The 18,575-nt window shown below is 36.6% G+C and overlaps 1 protein-coding gene across 4 annotated transcripts in view; it reads right to left on the minus strand.

Moving 5' to 3' along the window:
- The window catches only part of LOC133806185 (GPI ethanolamine phosphate transferase 2), a 33,738-nt gene extending 25,947 nt beyond the window's left edge, over positions 1–7,791 (minus strand). The window contains exons 1-8 of one of the 4 annotated variants that reach the window (XM_062244310.1): positions 7,524–7,791; positions 7,338–7,431; positions 7,133–7,174; positions 6,868–7,035; positions 6,691–6,775; positions 6,481–6,587; positions 6,093–6,173; positions 3,856–3,942 (exon numbers count right to left, since the gene is read on the minus strand). In XM_062244310.1, coding sequence (XP_062100294.1) covers positions 3,856–3,942; positions 6,093–6,173; positions 6,481–6,587; positions 6,691–6,775; positions 6,868–7,035; positions 7,133–7,174; positions 7,338–7,431; positions 7,524–7,648 — 789 coding nt within the window. In that variant the 5' untranslated portion in view covers positions 7,649–7,791. Of the gene's footprint in view, positions 1–3,855; positions 3,943–6,092; positions 6,174–6,480; positions 6,588–6,690; positions 6,776–6,867; positions 7,041–7,132; positions 7,175–7,337; positions 7,434–7,523 lie in introns of those variants that run through there. The other 3 variants (XM_062244316.1, XM_062244320.1, XM_062244326.1) reach the window with 3 other exon arrangements.
- Between the last annotated feature and the right edge of the window lie 10,784 nt (positions 7,792–18,575).

The following is an 18,575-nucleotide window of genomic DNA, read 5'->3' on the forward strand; positions in this document are numbered from 1 at the left end:
AGTTAGCTATACTAGTTTGTATATAAATGTGTATCATTTTTTTCAATGAAAAGCAAGAGGATGATGATTTTTTGGTATACTCTATCACTTCTTCTGATTATGTCTTAGCCACAAACACAGCTCCAAACAGGCCTCCTATTACGCAAGTCTACTCCAGGCGTCCACCTCCTGATTTATGTCCCGCACCTGCTCCTTCGTCATCAGATTCAGTCCCAAATGATGATCTTCCTATTGCCTTATGCAAAGTTAACCTCAGTGTACTTACCCGATTTCTTCTTTTGTTTCTTATAATCACTTGTCGTCTTTATCTTGTTCTTTTATTGCTTCCCTTGATTCTATCTCTATTCCTAAAACGGTTTGTGAAGCCATATCTCATCCTCGTTGGCATAATGCAATGATAGAGGAGATGAATGCTTTAGATTACAATAGTACTTGGGACTTAGTCGATTTACCTTCAGAGAAACGGGCTATTGGATGCAAATGGGTATTTGTCGTTAAGATTAATCCGGATGGGTCAGTTGCTCGATTGAAAGCCCGTCTTGTCGCTAAGGGCCATGCTCAAACTTATGGAGTAGAATCAGTAGATTATTCTGACACTTTTTCCCTGGTTGCAAAATTAACATCTCTTCGATTGTTTAATTCAATGGCAGCAACTCACAACTAGCATTTGCATCATCTTGATATAAAGAATGTGTTTCTTTAGGAGGTGTATATGAAGCAACCTCCTGGTTTTGTTGCTCAGGCAGAGTATGGTCGAGTTTATCATCTTCGAAAGTCTCTGTATGGTTTGAAACAGAGCCTCCGTGCTTGGTTTGGTAAATTTAGTCAAGCTGTTGAAAATTTTGGCATGATGAAAAGTCAAATCATTTTGTGTTCTACAAACAATCAGAAGCTGGTATCATTCTGTTAGTTGTGTATGTGGATGATAATGTGATTACTGAAAGTGATACTGTGAGAATCTTATCTCTCAAGTCTTTCCTTCATACGAAGGACTTGGGGATGCTAAAGTATTTCTTGGGTGTAGTCACAAGGAGTAAGAAAGGTATTTTTCTATCTTAGAGAAAATATGTTCTTGACTTGTTAACTGAGATAGGAAAATTGGGAGCAAAGCCTTGTAGTGCTCCAATGAAGTCGGACATGCACCTTACAAAAGATGGAGAACTATTTGAGGGTCCTGAGAGATATCGAAGGTTGGTTGGAAAGTTGAATTACCTTACTGTAACTCGTCCAGATATTGCATATTCAGCCAGTGTTATCAGTCAGTTTATGACATCCCCAACAATTCATCATTGGGCAGTATTAAAGCAAATTTTGTGTTATTTGAAAGGAGCACCGAGACAGGGTATCTTATATGAAAATCATGCTCACTCTCATATTGAATGTTTTCCAGATACAGATTGGACAGGTTCCAAAGTGGATAGAAGATCCACTTCAGGTTATTGTCTTTTCATTGGCGGAAATTTGGTTTCTTGGAAGAGTAAGAAGCAGGATTTTGTGTCAAGATCCAATGCAGAATCAGAATATAGGGCTATGACAATTTGTGTGCGAGATAACATGGATTTATCAGATCTTGACTGAAGTAAGTCTTAAAACTTCAGTACCCGCAAAATTATGGTGAGATAACCAAGCTGCCCTTCATATTGCATCCAACCCTATATTCCACGAGCGAACTAAGCACATTGAAATTGATTGTCATTTTGTCCACGAGAAAATTCAGCAAGGGGATATCTTCACAAAAGCGTTGAATGGAGTTCGAGTTGATTATCTTTGTAACAAGCTGGGCATGATTAACATTTATGCTCCAGCTTGAGGAGTGTTACAACATGTATATAACTGTCTAATAGTTATCAATTAGATTAATTGTAGAGATACCAATTGACATAGTTTCCCAAGTTAGCTATTCTATTTTATTTATAAATATGTATCATTTTTTTCAATGAAAAGCAAGAAAATACAATTCTTTTCACCTCAGATAACAAGCCTCATACACTGAGTTGGGAATTGTGATTCTGTCAAGGGATGTCACAAATGCCAGAAACTTTGGTGACAGATTCATGCAAGAGATGTGGTTGCAAAGGGGATGTTGGGTACATGTTCGAACACATTTTCACTGTGCAATAGGAAGGTCCAACTTGGGGTCATAATTTGAATCTAACTGAGAATCAGAATCTGACTCTTCTTGTAATTCTTCAGGTTCGACCTGACTTAGGAGAGGCTCTTGACCTTGCTGATTTGGTACAAGCAGATTAGAATTGTTCCATCTACCATAAACTTTTACAGCACCATCAAGAAGATGAAGATGTTTGGGATAGAGTATGGGAGATTGGTCAAGCACGGATTTTTCTAGAGAAGAAAGGGATGCATGTTAGAGGGAATCTGACCCCAAACATGAAGCTGGAATCAGAATTGGAGTGTTAGGCAGAGAAGATAGAGTGGAGGAAAGTAGTGATGGTTGTTCAAGAAGTGACGACCAATCTCAATTCTGTGATTCATTTGTGTTCTCCCCCTGAATTGCAGAATTGGAGTAGAAATGGCTTTGTTCAAAGAATGTAACATCCATGGTGTTATAAAATGGGATAATTGCAGCATAAGTACCCAATGTTTGGGTTTTGTACGCGACATAGACCAAATGTTTATTTTTAGTAGCAATAGTACCCAAAGTCAGTAAAAGTGTAATTAGGTCAGTCTCCTCCGTTAGGTCTGTTAGTGAGTTGGTTAGGCAGACACGAGTCACGTTTTTATTGGTCCAAATCATAATTATTTTTAAAATATTATTGAGTTGGACCAATCACGGAGTGACACGTGTTGGTCCAGTCATCACGAAACGGAGACCTAAAGGAGGAGGCTGACGGAATTATATTTTTACTAAATTTGGGTACTATTGCCACTAAAAATAAATATTGGGTCTATGCCGCGTACAAAACCCAAACATTGGGTACTTATGCCGCAAATATCCCTTATAAAATTTCTGGGTAATGGGAGAGAAACATTTGTAGACTTTCTGATCGGTCGAATACCCAAGAAAGATACACTTTAGTGCACGGGCATCAAATTTACCACGGAATTGAGAATGAATATGAACAAAGGCAGTGTATTTGAAAATTTTGAAAGGGATCTGGGACACAAGACGTGAGGTAGGGTAGACTTTGAAATATCTACAACGGTGAGTGAAATTGGAGAATGCAAGAAGGCATACGATTGATGAGGTATGTTGCAGTTAGAATAGCCTCGCCCCAAAAAATTTTAGGAACATTGGCTTGAAATAGCAGAGATTGAGCAACCTCAAGTATATGTCGGATTTTTCTTTCAGCTACACCATTTTGTTGTGGTGTGTCAACACATGAACTTTGTTGAACAACACCGTGAGATTTGAGATACGAACCAAGACTTGAGTTAAAGAAGTCTTTGGCATTATCAGTTTTGAGGATTTGAATATTTGCTCTAGACTGGGTTTGGACCATGACATGAAATTGTTGGAATGTGTTTGGTTTCTGATTTTTCTTTCATAAGAAATGTCCAACACAATCGAGTATGATAATCTACTAACAGTAAAAACCATTTAGCACCAGTCATACTAGGAATACAGAATGGTCCCCAGATACCACCGTGAATTGAGAAAGGGTGACTTGGTTTATAGAATTGCGGTGACTAAGTGTTCCTAGTATGCTTTGCCAATTGACAAACTTCACAGTGAAATAAATTGGAATTTTAATTGATGAATAAGGATGGAAACAAACATTTCAAAAACATAAAATTTGGATGACCTAAACGAAAGTGCCACAACATGACCTCACTTTCCTTATTAAATTGACCAGCAGACATGAGACTATGACTCAATTGAGATTGATAACTAACAATATGGTTGGAAGGATTGTTGACATCTAGAACATAGAGGCTTGCACAAAAATCAGCATTGCCAATCATCCTCCCCGAGCTCAAGTCCTGAAAAACACATGATTTGGAAAGAAATTTAGTTGCACAGTTTAAATCTCGATTCAAGTTACTAACAGATATAAGATTGCAGTCAAATTCAGGCACAAATAATACAGATCGGAGAGTGAGATTATTTGAGAGACAGATAGTTCCAGTGCCAACCACTTTGGCGCATGTACCATTGGCAATACATACTGTTTGAGGGCTGGTACAAGAAGAGTAAGTTGTAGAAAGTGATTTGTTACCTGTCATATGATCGGTTGTGCTGATCTGTTGGAGCTTTATGTGGGAACATTGGCCTTCTGTATGAGTTGTTGGAGAAGTTTTAATTATTCCTTGCTGAGAGGGGTAGATGGAGATGCTTCAGATACGGCAACATTTCCTTTTGCTTCACGATCTCGATTTGGCTTCCAATAAGCAAGCTTTCCATGCAACCTCCAACAGGTTTCCTTTAAGTGGTCAGGTCTTCGACAATGATCACACCATGGGCGGCTTTTTCTGCCTCGATTGTCATTTTGAAAATTGCTTCGAGCAGCAAAAGCACCTAAGTCTGGTTGATTGTCTTTGGCAGCTATGAACGCTGGAATTTCAAGAGCTAAGGCAGGATGAGGTTGTCCCAACATAACCCGTTTCCGACTCTACTCTCTACGAACTTCTGAGAAGACCTCTGGCAAACTAAGGAGAGGTTTGGTTCCAAGAATTTTGTCTCTTACTTCATCGAGCGATTTGTCAAGCCCCTCACGAATTTAAAGACCCGTTTTTTCTCCACAATCTTTTCGAAATATGCCCGATCTTCAGTGCACTTTCATTCACGTGTGTCAAATAGGTCCATCTGCTGCCAATAACGAGTAAGAGTTGTGAAATAAATTGTAACAAAATTCTCACCTTGACAAAGAACCTAGAGTGTACTTCCACATGAAAGAGCTCGGTTGTGTTCTCACTGCTAGAGAAAGTTTCTCGTGCTGCTTCCCATACATCTTTTGTTGCGGTATAGAACAAAAAAAATTCTCCCATTTCAATTGTCATAGAACTAATTAGCCATGACATTACCATATTATTTTAAGCTCTCCATTTTTGTATTCAGCACTAGTTGAATCTGGTTTTGGGATGTCTCCAGTAAGATATTCATCTTTGCTCCTCCCGCTTATAAACATCATCATGGAATGAGACCACTAAAGATAGTTCTGGCCATTCAGTTTGTGAGAGGTGATAGGAACAAAATGACCTTCAGTTGTGGCAGGTGTTAGCCGAGAGTTTGTGGGTGTATCAGAAGAAGGATTAGTTGTAGAATAAACCCTAGATGTTTGCTCGGAATCTACCATGAGAGGATTTCAGGATAAATAAAATCGAAGAGGATGATGGATGATGGGATCACGTGCGACAGATCTGAAGACCTCCTAAAAAAAAAAAATTGCAACTGATGGGAGAGTTGCGACTGATCCGAGGTGGTGCGATTCAACTGAGGAGGTGACTGATATTGTGACTAATCTGGCAGGGACTGAATGTGCAACTAAACCTAAAGAAGAAAGACAAGGGTTGCCGGAGCCGGAGAAGGCAACTGGACCTAGGCAACTGGACCTGGACAGAGAAAAAATTTCGAGGAAAGAGGATCAATTGTTTTTTCTCATGTCTCTGATACCACGAAGTTTTCTGATTTTTGTGATAAACTTCTCTCTTGATTTCAATTGTAAAAGATACAAACAAATATAGAAAAGTCAAATACAAACTCTCCTAGAAAAATCTCCTAAAAATTAGGGCCTAAATGATACACACTACTGTCACATACACACTATCACAATTTTAGGAAACTAATCCCTAAGAATCAAAGATACAGCTAGCTTACACGCGTAGGTTGGTATTCTACAATTTTTAAGAAAAGGTCAGAACGCGAAGTCTTTGTTGGATAGGGTGAAACACTTGGATTCATTATGAATGTCAACTGCTAAAACCCTTTTGGATTTTTCGTAGAAGAAGTTCAACATTTTCTACATTACATGCTCATTTAAGAAAAATTCTTCTTTTTGTAACTACAAATAAAATTGACTCAAAATGGAACAACACCTTCATGTATACAATGAGATCCCAATGATATCTACTAAGCAAATATTATATCAGTAAGGAATTAGATCAAGAAACAAAATTGGGAAAATTGTACGAACCATGAGATCCCAATCAAATCTACTAAGCTCATCAGGTAAATGTCGAGAAACATTTTGATCAACCTGTATAGTATCTTTAACCTGATACAAAAGATTTTGATACATAGTGCAAGTCAGTGTATCATACAACTCTCCATCGAAGCAATGATCATAATGCAAAGCACTGTGCTACATTAGTTTACAAATTAGCATGAAAAAACTAAAGCAGGCTGAAGAAGGAGCAATGGCTTAAAGAGATAAATCAAGATTTAGCTGAGCCAACATCATATTAAAAACAAGAAGAAGTTAACTTGCCACTCCATGATATTTATTTTAGGAATTGAGTACATTAAATTTGTAGCCCAATGAGAGCATTTTTATGGTTGATATCAGCAATAGAAATACATACAAAAAAACTGCTAACTCCATCATGCCTCTTAAATAATCCCGGAAACAACTTCAGCCATGTTTCGTCACCAAGCATCACCATTTTCCGACCAATCTTAAAATACTGGTCTGCAAAAAAAAATAAACAAAAACTAGTTCTATAGCAATTGCAGTCATATTCGGAAAAAAAAAATTATGGTGGACAATCTCCAGTAAATGAGGATGAACTAACCAATAAGATTGTCATCTAAGAGAGCTTGTGTATTAAAATTAAAAGCCACATCAAGAAACCCACCAATTGCTCCGGAAACCATAGCCTGAAAGCATATACCCAAAGCATCAGAGGATTAGCAGGCTTAAGCAGGAAAGTTATTTTCACGTACGCATGACCTGAGGTAATGACACCCACTTTCAAACGAGGCATTGTAACAGTAGGAGGTGCAGCCTTTGCATGATACCCAATTGCCATGCCATTTGCTAACAGTGACTGAGTATATGGCATAGCTTCCATCAACTCCCTTCGTGGAGGGTTACTATCCTTGCCAAGCACAAACTCTGCTGGGAGACCATCAATAACCTAAACTAAAATTATTGAGAGTAACATTTTACAAGCAAGAAAATTGACATGGACCAATATAGGTTGATCAATAAGCTAATTCTTGAGATGGACATACCATTAGTATTAGCTTATCAAAAGAAGGGAGCCCAGATAGTTCCTACATTACAAGAACAAGATAACTCAAAAGTAACCCGAGTAACCATTACAAACCTCTGTAAATTCATAACCTAGAAAACTAGTTAATTACTGAATAATTAAAACAATGCTGAAATCTTAACAGAGCAATAATTGAGAATCTGAGCACTCGATGAAACAAGAACCTGATACAGTGATCTGAGCTCATCAGGAGGGAGATTTGCAATGCTATGATTTTGAACTGAATCAGAACTCGGTGCACGAAAAGCCTCCTGACCACTGAGATTACCAATAAAGAGAGAATATAAAAAAAAAAAAAACTTCTTCGTTGGTTTCATAAATTTGACTTGCCAAAATCCATAAAAGGGTACCTGAAACCAGAGAGAGCTGGTTTGACGGGGAAGAATCCGAAAACGAAGAGAGAAAGACCAATGATTTGGATGAGTACTCCAGTTAAGGTGAAGATGGTGAGCTTAGTACAAGTTAAGGAAGACATTTTCAGTTTTCTTCTTCTTCTTTTCAATTTCTGTAGCACAACCCAAATTTATGTAATATTAAAATTTTCAAGTATAGGAAAGGAAGAAGAGCAAAGGGGTGGTAAGACGCAGACTTTTCCCCCTTTTCTGTCATTTCATAGTGTTCTATTTTTTATTTATTTTGAGCAATTACTGTTAGAAAATATACACAATTAAACCACAAACCATGTGAAGAACCATTAACAAGCATACAAATACTACAAGGAAAATTTTAGACAGAACATACTTAATTTTTTTAAAATGCCAACATAACATACTCTCCCAAAAATATGTCATTTTAAAATTTTGGACAAAAATACCCCTACCACTAACCGAGATCCCTCACCTTCTCTCTTCCCAGCCAAACCAAACTCTTCCCTCTTCCCAACCAAACCAAACTCTTCCCTCTTCCCAGCCAAACTCTCTCATTTCTTTTCATTATTTTCTCTCGGTTCACATTCTCATCATCTCTCTCAGGCGAAGCTCTCTCTCTCCTCACAGCCGTCGTCGCCACCGTGTTCTCCATCGCCGGCCACGATAAGGTAAGACATTCGGTTGTCATGTGGATTTTTTAAAAAAAAATTTGAATCGTAATGTATAAATCGATGAAATGGGTTTGATTGTTAATCTTTATTTTGCAAAAAATGTAGCTTAAAATGGGTTTGATTCTATGTGCATTCTACAAATTCTGCAAAAAATTTGTGGGTCGATGTTCTTTCGATTCCACATCGATGCTCCATCGATGACATACAGTGCGCAATCGATGCTCCATCGATTCTCCATCGATGGTATATCGATGCCATGTCAATTCTTTCATAATCGATGGTTTATCGATACCACATCGATGCATAATCGATGCTGAAGTATAATCGATGCGCAATCGATGGTATATCGATGCCACATCGATGCCATATCGATGCTGAACATATATGGCATCGATTCGACATCGATACACCATCAATATCACATCGAAAATAACATCTAAATTAGATGTTCGCCTCAACATCGATATGGCATCGATGTACCATCGAAATGGCATCGATGTATCATCGACATGCTGCATCGATGTACCATCGAAATGCCATCGATGGTTTATCGATGCCACATCGATGCCATATCGATGCTAAACATATATGGCATCGATTCCATGCTCCATCGATGCTATTTTGATGGTACATCGATTCCATTTCGATGACAACAACAGATTGAGTATTTTTTTATAAATTCAACTAATTCTCTTTTTTTTTTGGATATTTTTCAGATGCCACCCAAACGTATCCCACCGCTTGAGATCCCTATGGAGGATCATTATGTCGATCGTATGACCTATAGGGGTTCCGAGAGGTTAACAAAATTGAAGAAATGATTTGAGGAGCATGGATTGTGGGGAAGGGTGAATGAGTTTGTTTTTGGACCATTCTTCACAACCCCTCCCTTTTCGTTCTCTGGGGCATTGGTGCACACACTGCTTTTGCGGAAGGTCAAGTCTCCGTGTGGCGATGAGGTGCACTTCTTGATGGGCCCAAACTTATGTAAGTTTGGGGTGCACGAGTTTGCCATTATCACCGGCCTGAGCTGCTCCTGTCCACCACTTGCCGTTGACATTGAACCTCACATTACTTCCTCCCGCCTAGTTGATACATATTTCAGTGTGGAACCCGAGAAAGACATTCGATTCAGTATGTTGGAACGAGCTTTTAGTATGTGCAATGTACCTGATGATTTGTACAATCTCGGTTTGGTTTACTTTGTGGAGGGGATACTATTGGGCGCTGAGAATGACAATGCTATTTGGCGAGATTCATTGTCGATGGTCGAGGATTTAGATTATTTTGAGAAGTATCCATGGGGATCCCTTTCATTCGATACAACTGTAAAACAATTCAATAGAGATATGAAAGTGATTGGTGGTACAATACCAGGTAAGAAGGCGAAGAAGATCACTGAGGTGAAGTCTTCTAAGGGTTTTAAGGTGGAGGCAAAGTACACTTGCAAGGGGTATCCACCAGCCTTGCAATATTGGGCATACGAGACGATTCTTGATTTATAGAAGGAACACGCCAAGCCCTGTGGATTCAAGTTCCCTAGGATGCTATAGTGGGAGAGCATAGGCCAGCCGAAGCATTTGCATTTGAAGGATGTACTTGCGAGGAGACATGTAAGTTATAATACATTTAAATAATTCAAGAAATTTTGAATTATACTAATCAACTTATGTCGTTTCTAATTTGATTGTTTTGTTTCCATTACAGTTGTCATGCATTTCTATCCTAAGGCCTCGACCAAATGAGCAAGACTTCTTTGATGCCATACATCAGAGGACAGAGGGGGATGCTCCTAGGTATGCGATGCTGCAGAATATGATCCAGCCTGCACCAGAGGATGGAAGACCTTACGATCCTGAGGCAGAGGCTGCTGCGGTGGTTGAGATAGCCGTTGAGGCTGGCATATTTGTGGAGGATGCCCCGACAGAGTCAGCTCCAGATACTAGTACAGAACCTACTTCTACTCCTGCTCCTACTCCTGGGGCTTATGAGGAGGTGTTGGGTGAGATGGCCAGACTATCAGGTGCAGTGGACGATGTTAAGGCCACTCTAGGTATCGTCCTTAAAAATCAAGAAGTCATATTAGAGAAGCTGGCAACACTAGGTGGTATACCTACTCCTGCACATACTCATGCACCTACTCCAACAGATGATGTAGAGTACGACATTCTCCCCTCATGTTACGAGCCTTCTGTTGGAGAAGCCACACCTTCTCAACCAGTGCAGACGGTCTTAGGTACGACTAATCCATGAGTTTTTTTTTTTTTTTTTAAAGAGATTAGATACGAATTCCTCCTTTACAGGTAAGCACACTAGACAGAGACCAGTAAGGTACGAGGACTATACTCCAGCAGCCAAGAAACCAAAGTTCAAGGACACAGTTACGATCCTTCCTTTAAAGGTGTTGGATCAAGATATGTTGACAACTTTTAACCGATGGGTACTCGGTGAGATTGACAACAGCAGACCGAGGAAGTTGGAATGTTGTGATGGGACCCCTGTTTGGTTCTTGAAGTTGAAGGTGGCAAAAGAATGGTTGGCAGAAACTGTAAGTCTCTTATGTTGGTTAGAACATTTATCTCATTTTAACAATCCACTCTTCCTTAACGTTGCTCTATTTATTTGCAGCATCTCAACACTGCGAATTATCTTATACGGAGACGTCTTTTTGAGTTGCCGAAGACGTACCACGTGAAAGCCACCATACTTGATTCATCATTTGCACAATATATTCCTGCCAGATACGAGGAATTCAAGAAAAATGGCAGGATTTACCAATGGGACTCGGACATTCTTAATTTCCTGAAAGGAGATGCCAAAAAGTACAAGAAGCCTTGGGGTGATTGCAACGAGGTCTACTTCCACTGGTGCATGGAAAATCGGCACTGGGTCCTTTGCGAAATAAATTTCGCTAATTGGATGATCACTGTATTTGACTCAGATCATTCTAACTTTAGCCATAATAAGTTGTCTGAGTTGATCGAGCCTTGGACTAGGATGCTTCCATCTTTACTCAACGCTTCTGGTATGTTTAAAGGACACCCCAAGTTGAAAATAGCTAGACCAAAGATCACCGTTCCAAACTTTGATTGGCAGCGCATGTCCACTGATATTGTCCCACGGTCTAGAACCAGGTAGACGTACTAAATTTAGATTTTCAATATTGTTCTCCTTTAATTTTCAATACACTCACAATAAAGATTTCTTGGTTTCAGCGGAGATTGCGGCGTATTCGCCATCAAACACTTGGAGTTCATTCTTGGAGACATTCCCTTATCATATGCCATCAAGGACAACATTCAGTACTCCAGGGATAAATTATGCATCGACATTTTTTATGAGAATGTGTACCCTTGATGTTAGAACATTTATTTTGATTTCGATGACACACAATAGTATATTTCTCCTTAGTATTGTATATAAAAAATGTCGTTTCGATTAACAAAGTCCATTAATACACAAATATAAAGAGTAACAAAGTCCATTAATACATAAATAAAAAGAGTAACAAAGTCCATCAATACACAAATAAAAAGAGTAACAAAGTCCATCAATACACAAATAAAAAGTTTAACATTGATGCCATAAATTTCAAACATGAACTTTACAAGTTGCCCTATTATGGCCTAGACCTCCACAAGTGCCGCACTTGCATTGAACAACCAATTTATCTCCATTGGAAGGATGGCGTTTCGTCTTAGGCCTATCTTGTTTCTTCTTTGGACAACCAACCGGGTTTTTCTGCGCAGGTGTTCTCACTTTTATTGTCATAATGTCATGTGGAACAATCCACTCTTCCTCGTTACTAATAGGATATATAGATTTTGTGTAAGAGGACCTCCATGTCTCAATTTTATAGTAATCTGAACACAACGAATAAAAGTTCACCCCTCGCTTAAGGGATCCAGATAGTGCATGAGCACATGGGATACCAATAATCTGAAACACGCCGCATGTGCATGTCTTATTCAGGAGGTCGACTTCACCATTCAGCTCACCATCTAACACATGGAACTCATGCCTCCCTATTGCATAAGGAATCAAGAATCGAGCTTTCTCAGCCATATCCACCAAAATTTTCTCATAGGTCAGTGCAAGAGTTATAGTTGTCTTCTCGCTAGTTTCTCTCCTATCACAGAACCAGGACTGTAGTGTGAAGTGAATAAATTCGACGAATGTAGTTATCGGAAAGCTCCTAGCATCTCGGGTCTTATTGTTGAAATTTTCAGCGTAATTGCTTGTCATTATATTATACCTAGTATCCAGGAAAACTAACATTTAATAGTAACATACATTTAGAAGATTTCATAAACTAAAATACAATTCACAATGACATACCTATTTCCAAGAAAGTAAGCACAGGACCACTTATCAAAACCCATGCCTTCTAGGTATTGAGCAATGGCTGGGTCTTTTGATTTGATTTTTTCGAAGTTAGCGTGGAACTCGGATTTCCTAAAAGCATATGCCGCATTATACATCAACACATGACAATGATCAATCTTAAATTTAGTAACCACATTCATACTAATGTGGTGGTAGCAAGCACCGTGATAGGCATCGGGGAAAATAGTTTCCAAGGCATGTGTAATACTTGCATGCCTGTCAGATACAAACGCCAGGTCCTCGACTTCCCCAATCGCTTCCTTTAGCTTTGACATGAAATACTTCCAAGAATCATGATTCTCACTATCCACAATACCAAATGCAACTGGATATAGATGGTTATTTGCATCCAACGCGACTGCACATAACATCTGCCCACCGTATTTTGTCTTCAAAAAGGTACCGTCAACACATAACACAGGACGACATGTACGAAACCCTCTTCTACTAACTTCGAGTGAGAAAAAGCAATATTTGAATCGATCTTCCTCAGTGACAAAATCTGTCAACGTCCCGGGATTTTTCTATTGAAGCATGAATAGGTACGATGGTAACTTCTGGTAGGATGCTTCCAGTGTCCCTCTGACATAAGAAAGAGCCTTCTCTCGGCATCTCCAAGCTTTTCCATATGACAACTCAATGCCATAATCATTCTTAATGTCCTCTCTTATGTTGTTTGCCATGTACGCATTCGATCCAGTCTGATATTTTTTCTTTATGCAATGACCAATAACCCAAGGTGCAGCTTAGCGATGGCCTTTAAGTCAGAGGTCAAGTGAGCAAGTGTGTTTGTTGGTGAAACGAGTTATCTTGAACATATCAGATTTACGAATTCTCTTCCCCCTCAATCTCCACCCACAATCAAGATCCATACCAAACTTCAGTACCTGACTTCTTCACCACAAACTCGAAGTTCTACTTCATTGCATACAAGTGTGCCTTCGTCTTCAACTCTAACTTGTTCTCAAAAACTTTCCCAACTTCTATTACTCCACAACTCACCCCAGATAACGTGGGGATAACATAAGAGGGGCATGGGATATCTTCAGCAGTATACGCTGGAGAACTCCATCTATTTCCATCATCTTGTGTAGTTGGACGACTGCTCTCTGAGCCAGCAGTCCTCCGTCCTTGGCTTTCTGGACGACTTGGCAATGGTCGTACATTTAAATTATCTACTTGAACCACATGTAGCATCGACAACTGATCCTCTGAGTTATCATCAGAACTACTGCACCCCTCAACTCTTTCATCATCATCACCAAAAAGGGCAATTGGATCGTCATTGACATAAGGCTCATACTCATACCCATCATCATGCGGGGGATTTGTTGGGGGGAAAAAAGTTTCATTATGACTAGGACCTCCCATGCATACACTTGGCCCAGGAGCTGTTTGTGGAACAGTCGTGCATGATTGATTATGATTTTCCATATTAACACTCGCTCTAGGAGATGGATCAATAAGAGCAATGTTCTTTGCAATCGAACTAACGCATAAAGGAACCCGATGTTTTAAGGACTTTGAATTTTCAAGAATAAGAGCACTAACTCCTTCATCATCTGTGATTTCAATGGGATCTACGCTAAAATCATTGCATGTAAACGACACTTCCAACTTTAAGTCAAACAATGACCTATCCACTTCAACTTCTCCAATAATTCTATGTAACCAACATCAATTGGTACATGTATTGTAGTGTTCAAACCAGCTTTGAAATTCCATTTTTCTCCTTTCTGTTCCCAAACACCGTTGTAAGAAACAATTATATTAACTCTGGAACCTGCAAATTTACAAAAAAAAAACATAAGAAAATTATAAAAATAAAGTGTAATCTATGAAGAATCGATGCCTATGAAAATCTGTATTGTAGTTCAAAATCGATGCCACATCGATGACATTTCGATGCATCATCAATGCTGATGGTTGCCATTTCGATGCGATACCATTTCGATGCCTTATCAACGCTGAACCAAATAAACATATATGGCATTGATTAAACATCGATACATCATCAAAATTACATTGATACTAACATCGAAATTAGATATTCGCCTCAGTATCGAAATGGCATCGATGTACCATCGAAATGCAATCGATGCTGATGGTTGCCTTATGTATGCGATTCAATTTCGATGGTATATCGATGCCACATCGATGCCATATCGACGCTGAACCAAATAAACATATATGGCATCGATACACCATCGATATTACATCGATACTAACGTTGAAATTAGATATTCGCCTCAGTATCGAAATGGCATCGATGTACCATCGAAATGCCATCGATGCTGATGGTTGCCCTATGTATGCGATTCAATTTCAATGGTAAATCGTTGCCATATCGACGTTGAACCAAATCAACATATATGACATCGATTCAACATCGATACACCATCGATATTACATCGAAAATATCGTCTAATTTAGATGTTCGCCTCAGTATCGAAATGGCATCGATGTACCATCGATTTTGGAAATCCCAGATCCGAAGAACAGTTCAAAAATTCCAGAAAAAAATACAAACTCAACTACGGAACAGTTCGAATCTAATATCTAACCATGACATTTCATATTCATAAGTAGATTAATGAAATGATACTTACCCATGATTTTTTATCTTAAAAAATGCCAAGAAACTTCCAATCCTTTCCACCTCCGAACTGTGAAAAAATGGCTATAAATGAGGGATGAGAGAAAGAGATAGAGAGAAAAAATGTGTGAAGTGTTAAATTTGAGTGAGGAGGGTATTTTTGTCCAAAATATAAGAGGGGGCATATTATGGGGAGAATTTTTATGTTGGCATTTTAAAAAAATAAAATATGTTATGATGCATAAAGGGTAAAATTTCCCTACTACAAATATGAACTTTGATTATTAGAGCAATGTTTGGTAGGAAATAAAGGTCGCCTTTGGTTATGTTGAATTTGATGAGAATGGAACTAGAATAGAATAAGAATAGAAAACATCAAGGTAAGGTAGTAATTTTATTTATTTTAAAAATTAATGGAAAAGTGTTTTCATAAGTAGAAAAGTGGAAATTTTATTTATTTTTTTAGAGGAATTAGTGGCGTAAATACTTAATGGTTTGATTAAGTTTTTCAAAATTAACAATTAAATATTAATTTTTTTTTTACCACAGAAATATAGTCCGTCACCATTTATTGACAATTGTAGTTACCTCATCATTAATTGTAACTTAAACTGCTAGATGTTCATTTTTTTTTGGGACCACGTCATTTAAAAATTGTCCAATCATTTTTTAGTCTTCGATGTCATTAGAAAAATACCATCTCGCTATTAAAATCTAAGGTTAAAATATATTAAAATTAATGAAATAAAATATGAAAATGAACTTTACACACTTAAAATTCAGATTCTCCTTAAAAAAAACTTAAACTTAAATTAAATTAAATCAAAACAGTTTTTTATATTAGAACTAAAATGGTATGAACATGACGATGAACTAATTAACCCAAAATTGAATTTTTAATTTGTTATGTTTCCAAAGCACAAATATATATATACTAGATACAAAAAACATGCATATTGCACATTTGCTTAATTTTATTTATAGAATTTATTAATTATTTTTATTAAATTTATATTAATATTATATAAATTTTGAAATAAATATCGTATTTTAATTAAATAATTTATTTATTTTTTAAGTTTATGTTTGTTCTAATTTATGAATTTGGGAGTGACAACAAGATATTATATATTATATGTTTAATGTAATATTAAATATTATACGCGGATTTTAAATTTAAGTTTTTTTAAAAAAAAAACAATTTATTGCTAATTTACGGTAGATTATATTATATGTTTAATATGATATTATTCTAATAAGTGAGTTTAAGTTTAATTAAATGTTTATTTAAGTTATATAACATATGATTTTATTATTTTTAAATAATTATCATTGTAAAACATCTCAAAAATATTATATTTTAATTTGTTTAATTATTTATTATTTAAAAATAATTATTATTATAAAATATCTAAAAAAATATCTTATTTTTAATTTATTTAATTATTAATTATTTTTAAATAATTATCATTGCAAAATATCTCAAAAATATTCTATTTTAATTTTTTAATTATTTATTTTATTTTATTTAAGTTTAAGTGTTTAGAAACTACGGTTAAATATAAAAATATTATGTTAAATATAAGAATAAAATTAACCTTAAAAATATAAAAAACCGTTCAAAATATAATAAACTGTTAAAACTAAAAAATTTCCTTATCTACACATTTATTATATTGATAGATATCATCAGACAAGAATAAATTCAAAACCAAAATCTTATCTCAGATTGAATAATAATTTTTTGTTCATCAAAATACAACTCAGATCCACTAAAACAGAAAAATCAAATTTTTTTGGCTCATATTTGAAGTTTAAATGATTTTTTCACATAAAACCCATAAGAAATACAACTCAGATCCAACTAAAACCTAGAAAAATATGGGTATGAACATAAACAACCCAAATTTTGATTCACTCCCCTGGTCGAACCCAAAAACACGGATGCACATACCTGTCTCCCAATCTGGAGATGCAAAAGATTGGGCAAAGCTTAACAACGAAGAAGATAAAGGAGATGGAGAACAACCCAGAATTGACGATAGCCCATCTTAGATTTTTGTCGGCGTCCTCACCTACTTCCAACCCAGAATCGACGAGAACTCATCTCACTTCGTCGAGCTAGATGTTTCTCGGCATACTCTTCTACCAACAAACCCAGAAACGACGATGACCCATCTCAAACATAGCCATCACCATTGTAGCTAGCGTCGCTCTAGTCCGCCTTTAGGACTAGATCTGCCTCAAGACAGGCGATCCTCATGCTCAAAGCCCCTGCCTTTATCGAGCTTCCTCCCATAACCATCCACTCAGACCCATCGTAGAAGAAGAGCTTGTCGGGATTGAAAGAAGAAGAAAAGGAAGATGAATAGGATTTTGGGGTTACGAGTTTGCAGGTTCTTTGAGTTTAATTTTTATTTGATTTATTTTTATTATATTAATATATAATTAATTTTATTTAGATATATATTATTATTATTAATTGATTATATGTCTAGTTATTTTATTTTAACCTTTAGATTTTAATGGTAAGATGGCATTTTTGTAATGACATGGAAGACTAAAAAATGATTGGGCAATTTTTAAATGACATGGTCCAATAAAAAAAGGACATCTGGCAGTCTAAGTGATAATTAATGGTGAGGGACCTATTGTTGTCAATAAATAGTAACGAAAGGTATTTATGCCGTAAAAAAAAGACTTAGGTATTAAACTGCTAATTTTGAAAAACTTAGGTATTTATGCCACCAATTACTCTATTTTTTAATATGAAAAAGAGCTTTGATGGGGGTTGTATGCCGTATCAAATTTAAATATATTTTTTTATTCACTTATTCCAGCTACTTCAGTATAGCGGTAAATAAAGGTCGAACCCACGAGGACATGATCAAACTATTATTCAAAATAACAACTAAACAAAAATTAGATAGGGGATTTATTTTTAAAAACTGAAATACATAAAATAAAATAATGATCAAAGATTATATAACTAAGGATAAACAATATTAAAAAAATAGTCAAGAATTATTCTCTACCTTCGACAATCAATCTAACAACAATGACGAATAATATTCACTATTCCCACTTATATTATTAACCATGTAATTACACTTAAGCAGTCAATCATCTCAGTTTCCCTATTATAATTAATTAAAGCTAAGTGCTCTTAATTAACCATTTTTACCCAGTAATAAACACATGTAATGACCCAACTATTCTAGACTCTTGGACCATTAACGAAACTATACATACAAATTCTTACTAAAACTTACATTTTGCGAAAATACCATAATTTTATTAGAAAACTTATAGAAATAAGAGTTACTTACATAAATACCAAAAAGGATATGGGATCCCATTGTTTGAAAAACAAAACATAAC

The sequence above is a fragment of the Humulus lupulus genome, chromosome 1 (assembly GCF_963169125.1).
Source record: "Humulus lupulus chromosome 1, drHumLupu1.1, whole genome shotgun sequence".
In the NCBI taxonomy this organism is placed as follows: Eukaryota; Viridiplantae; Streptophyta; class Magnoliopsida; order Rosales; family Cannabaceae; genus Humulus; species Humulus lupulus.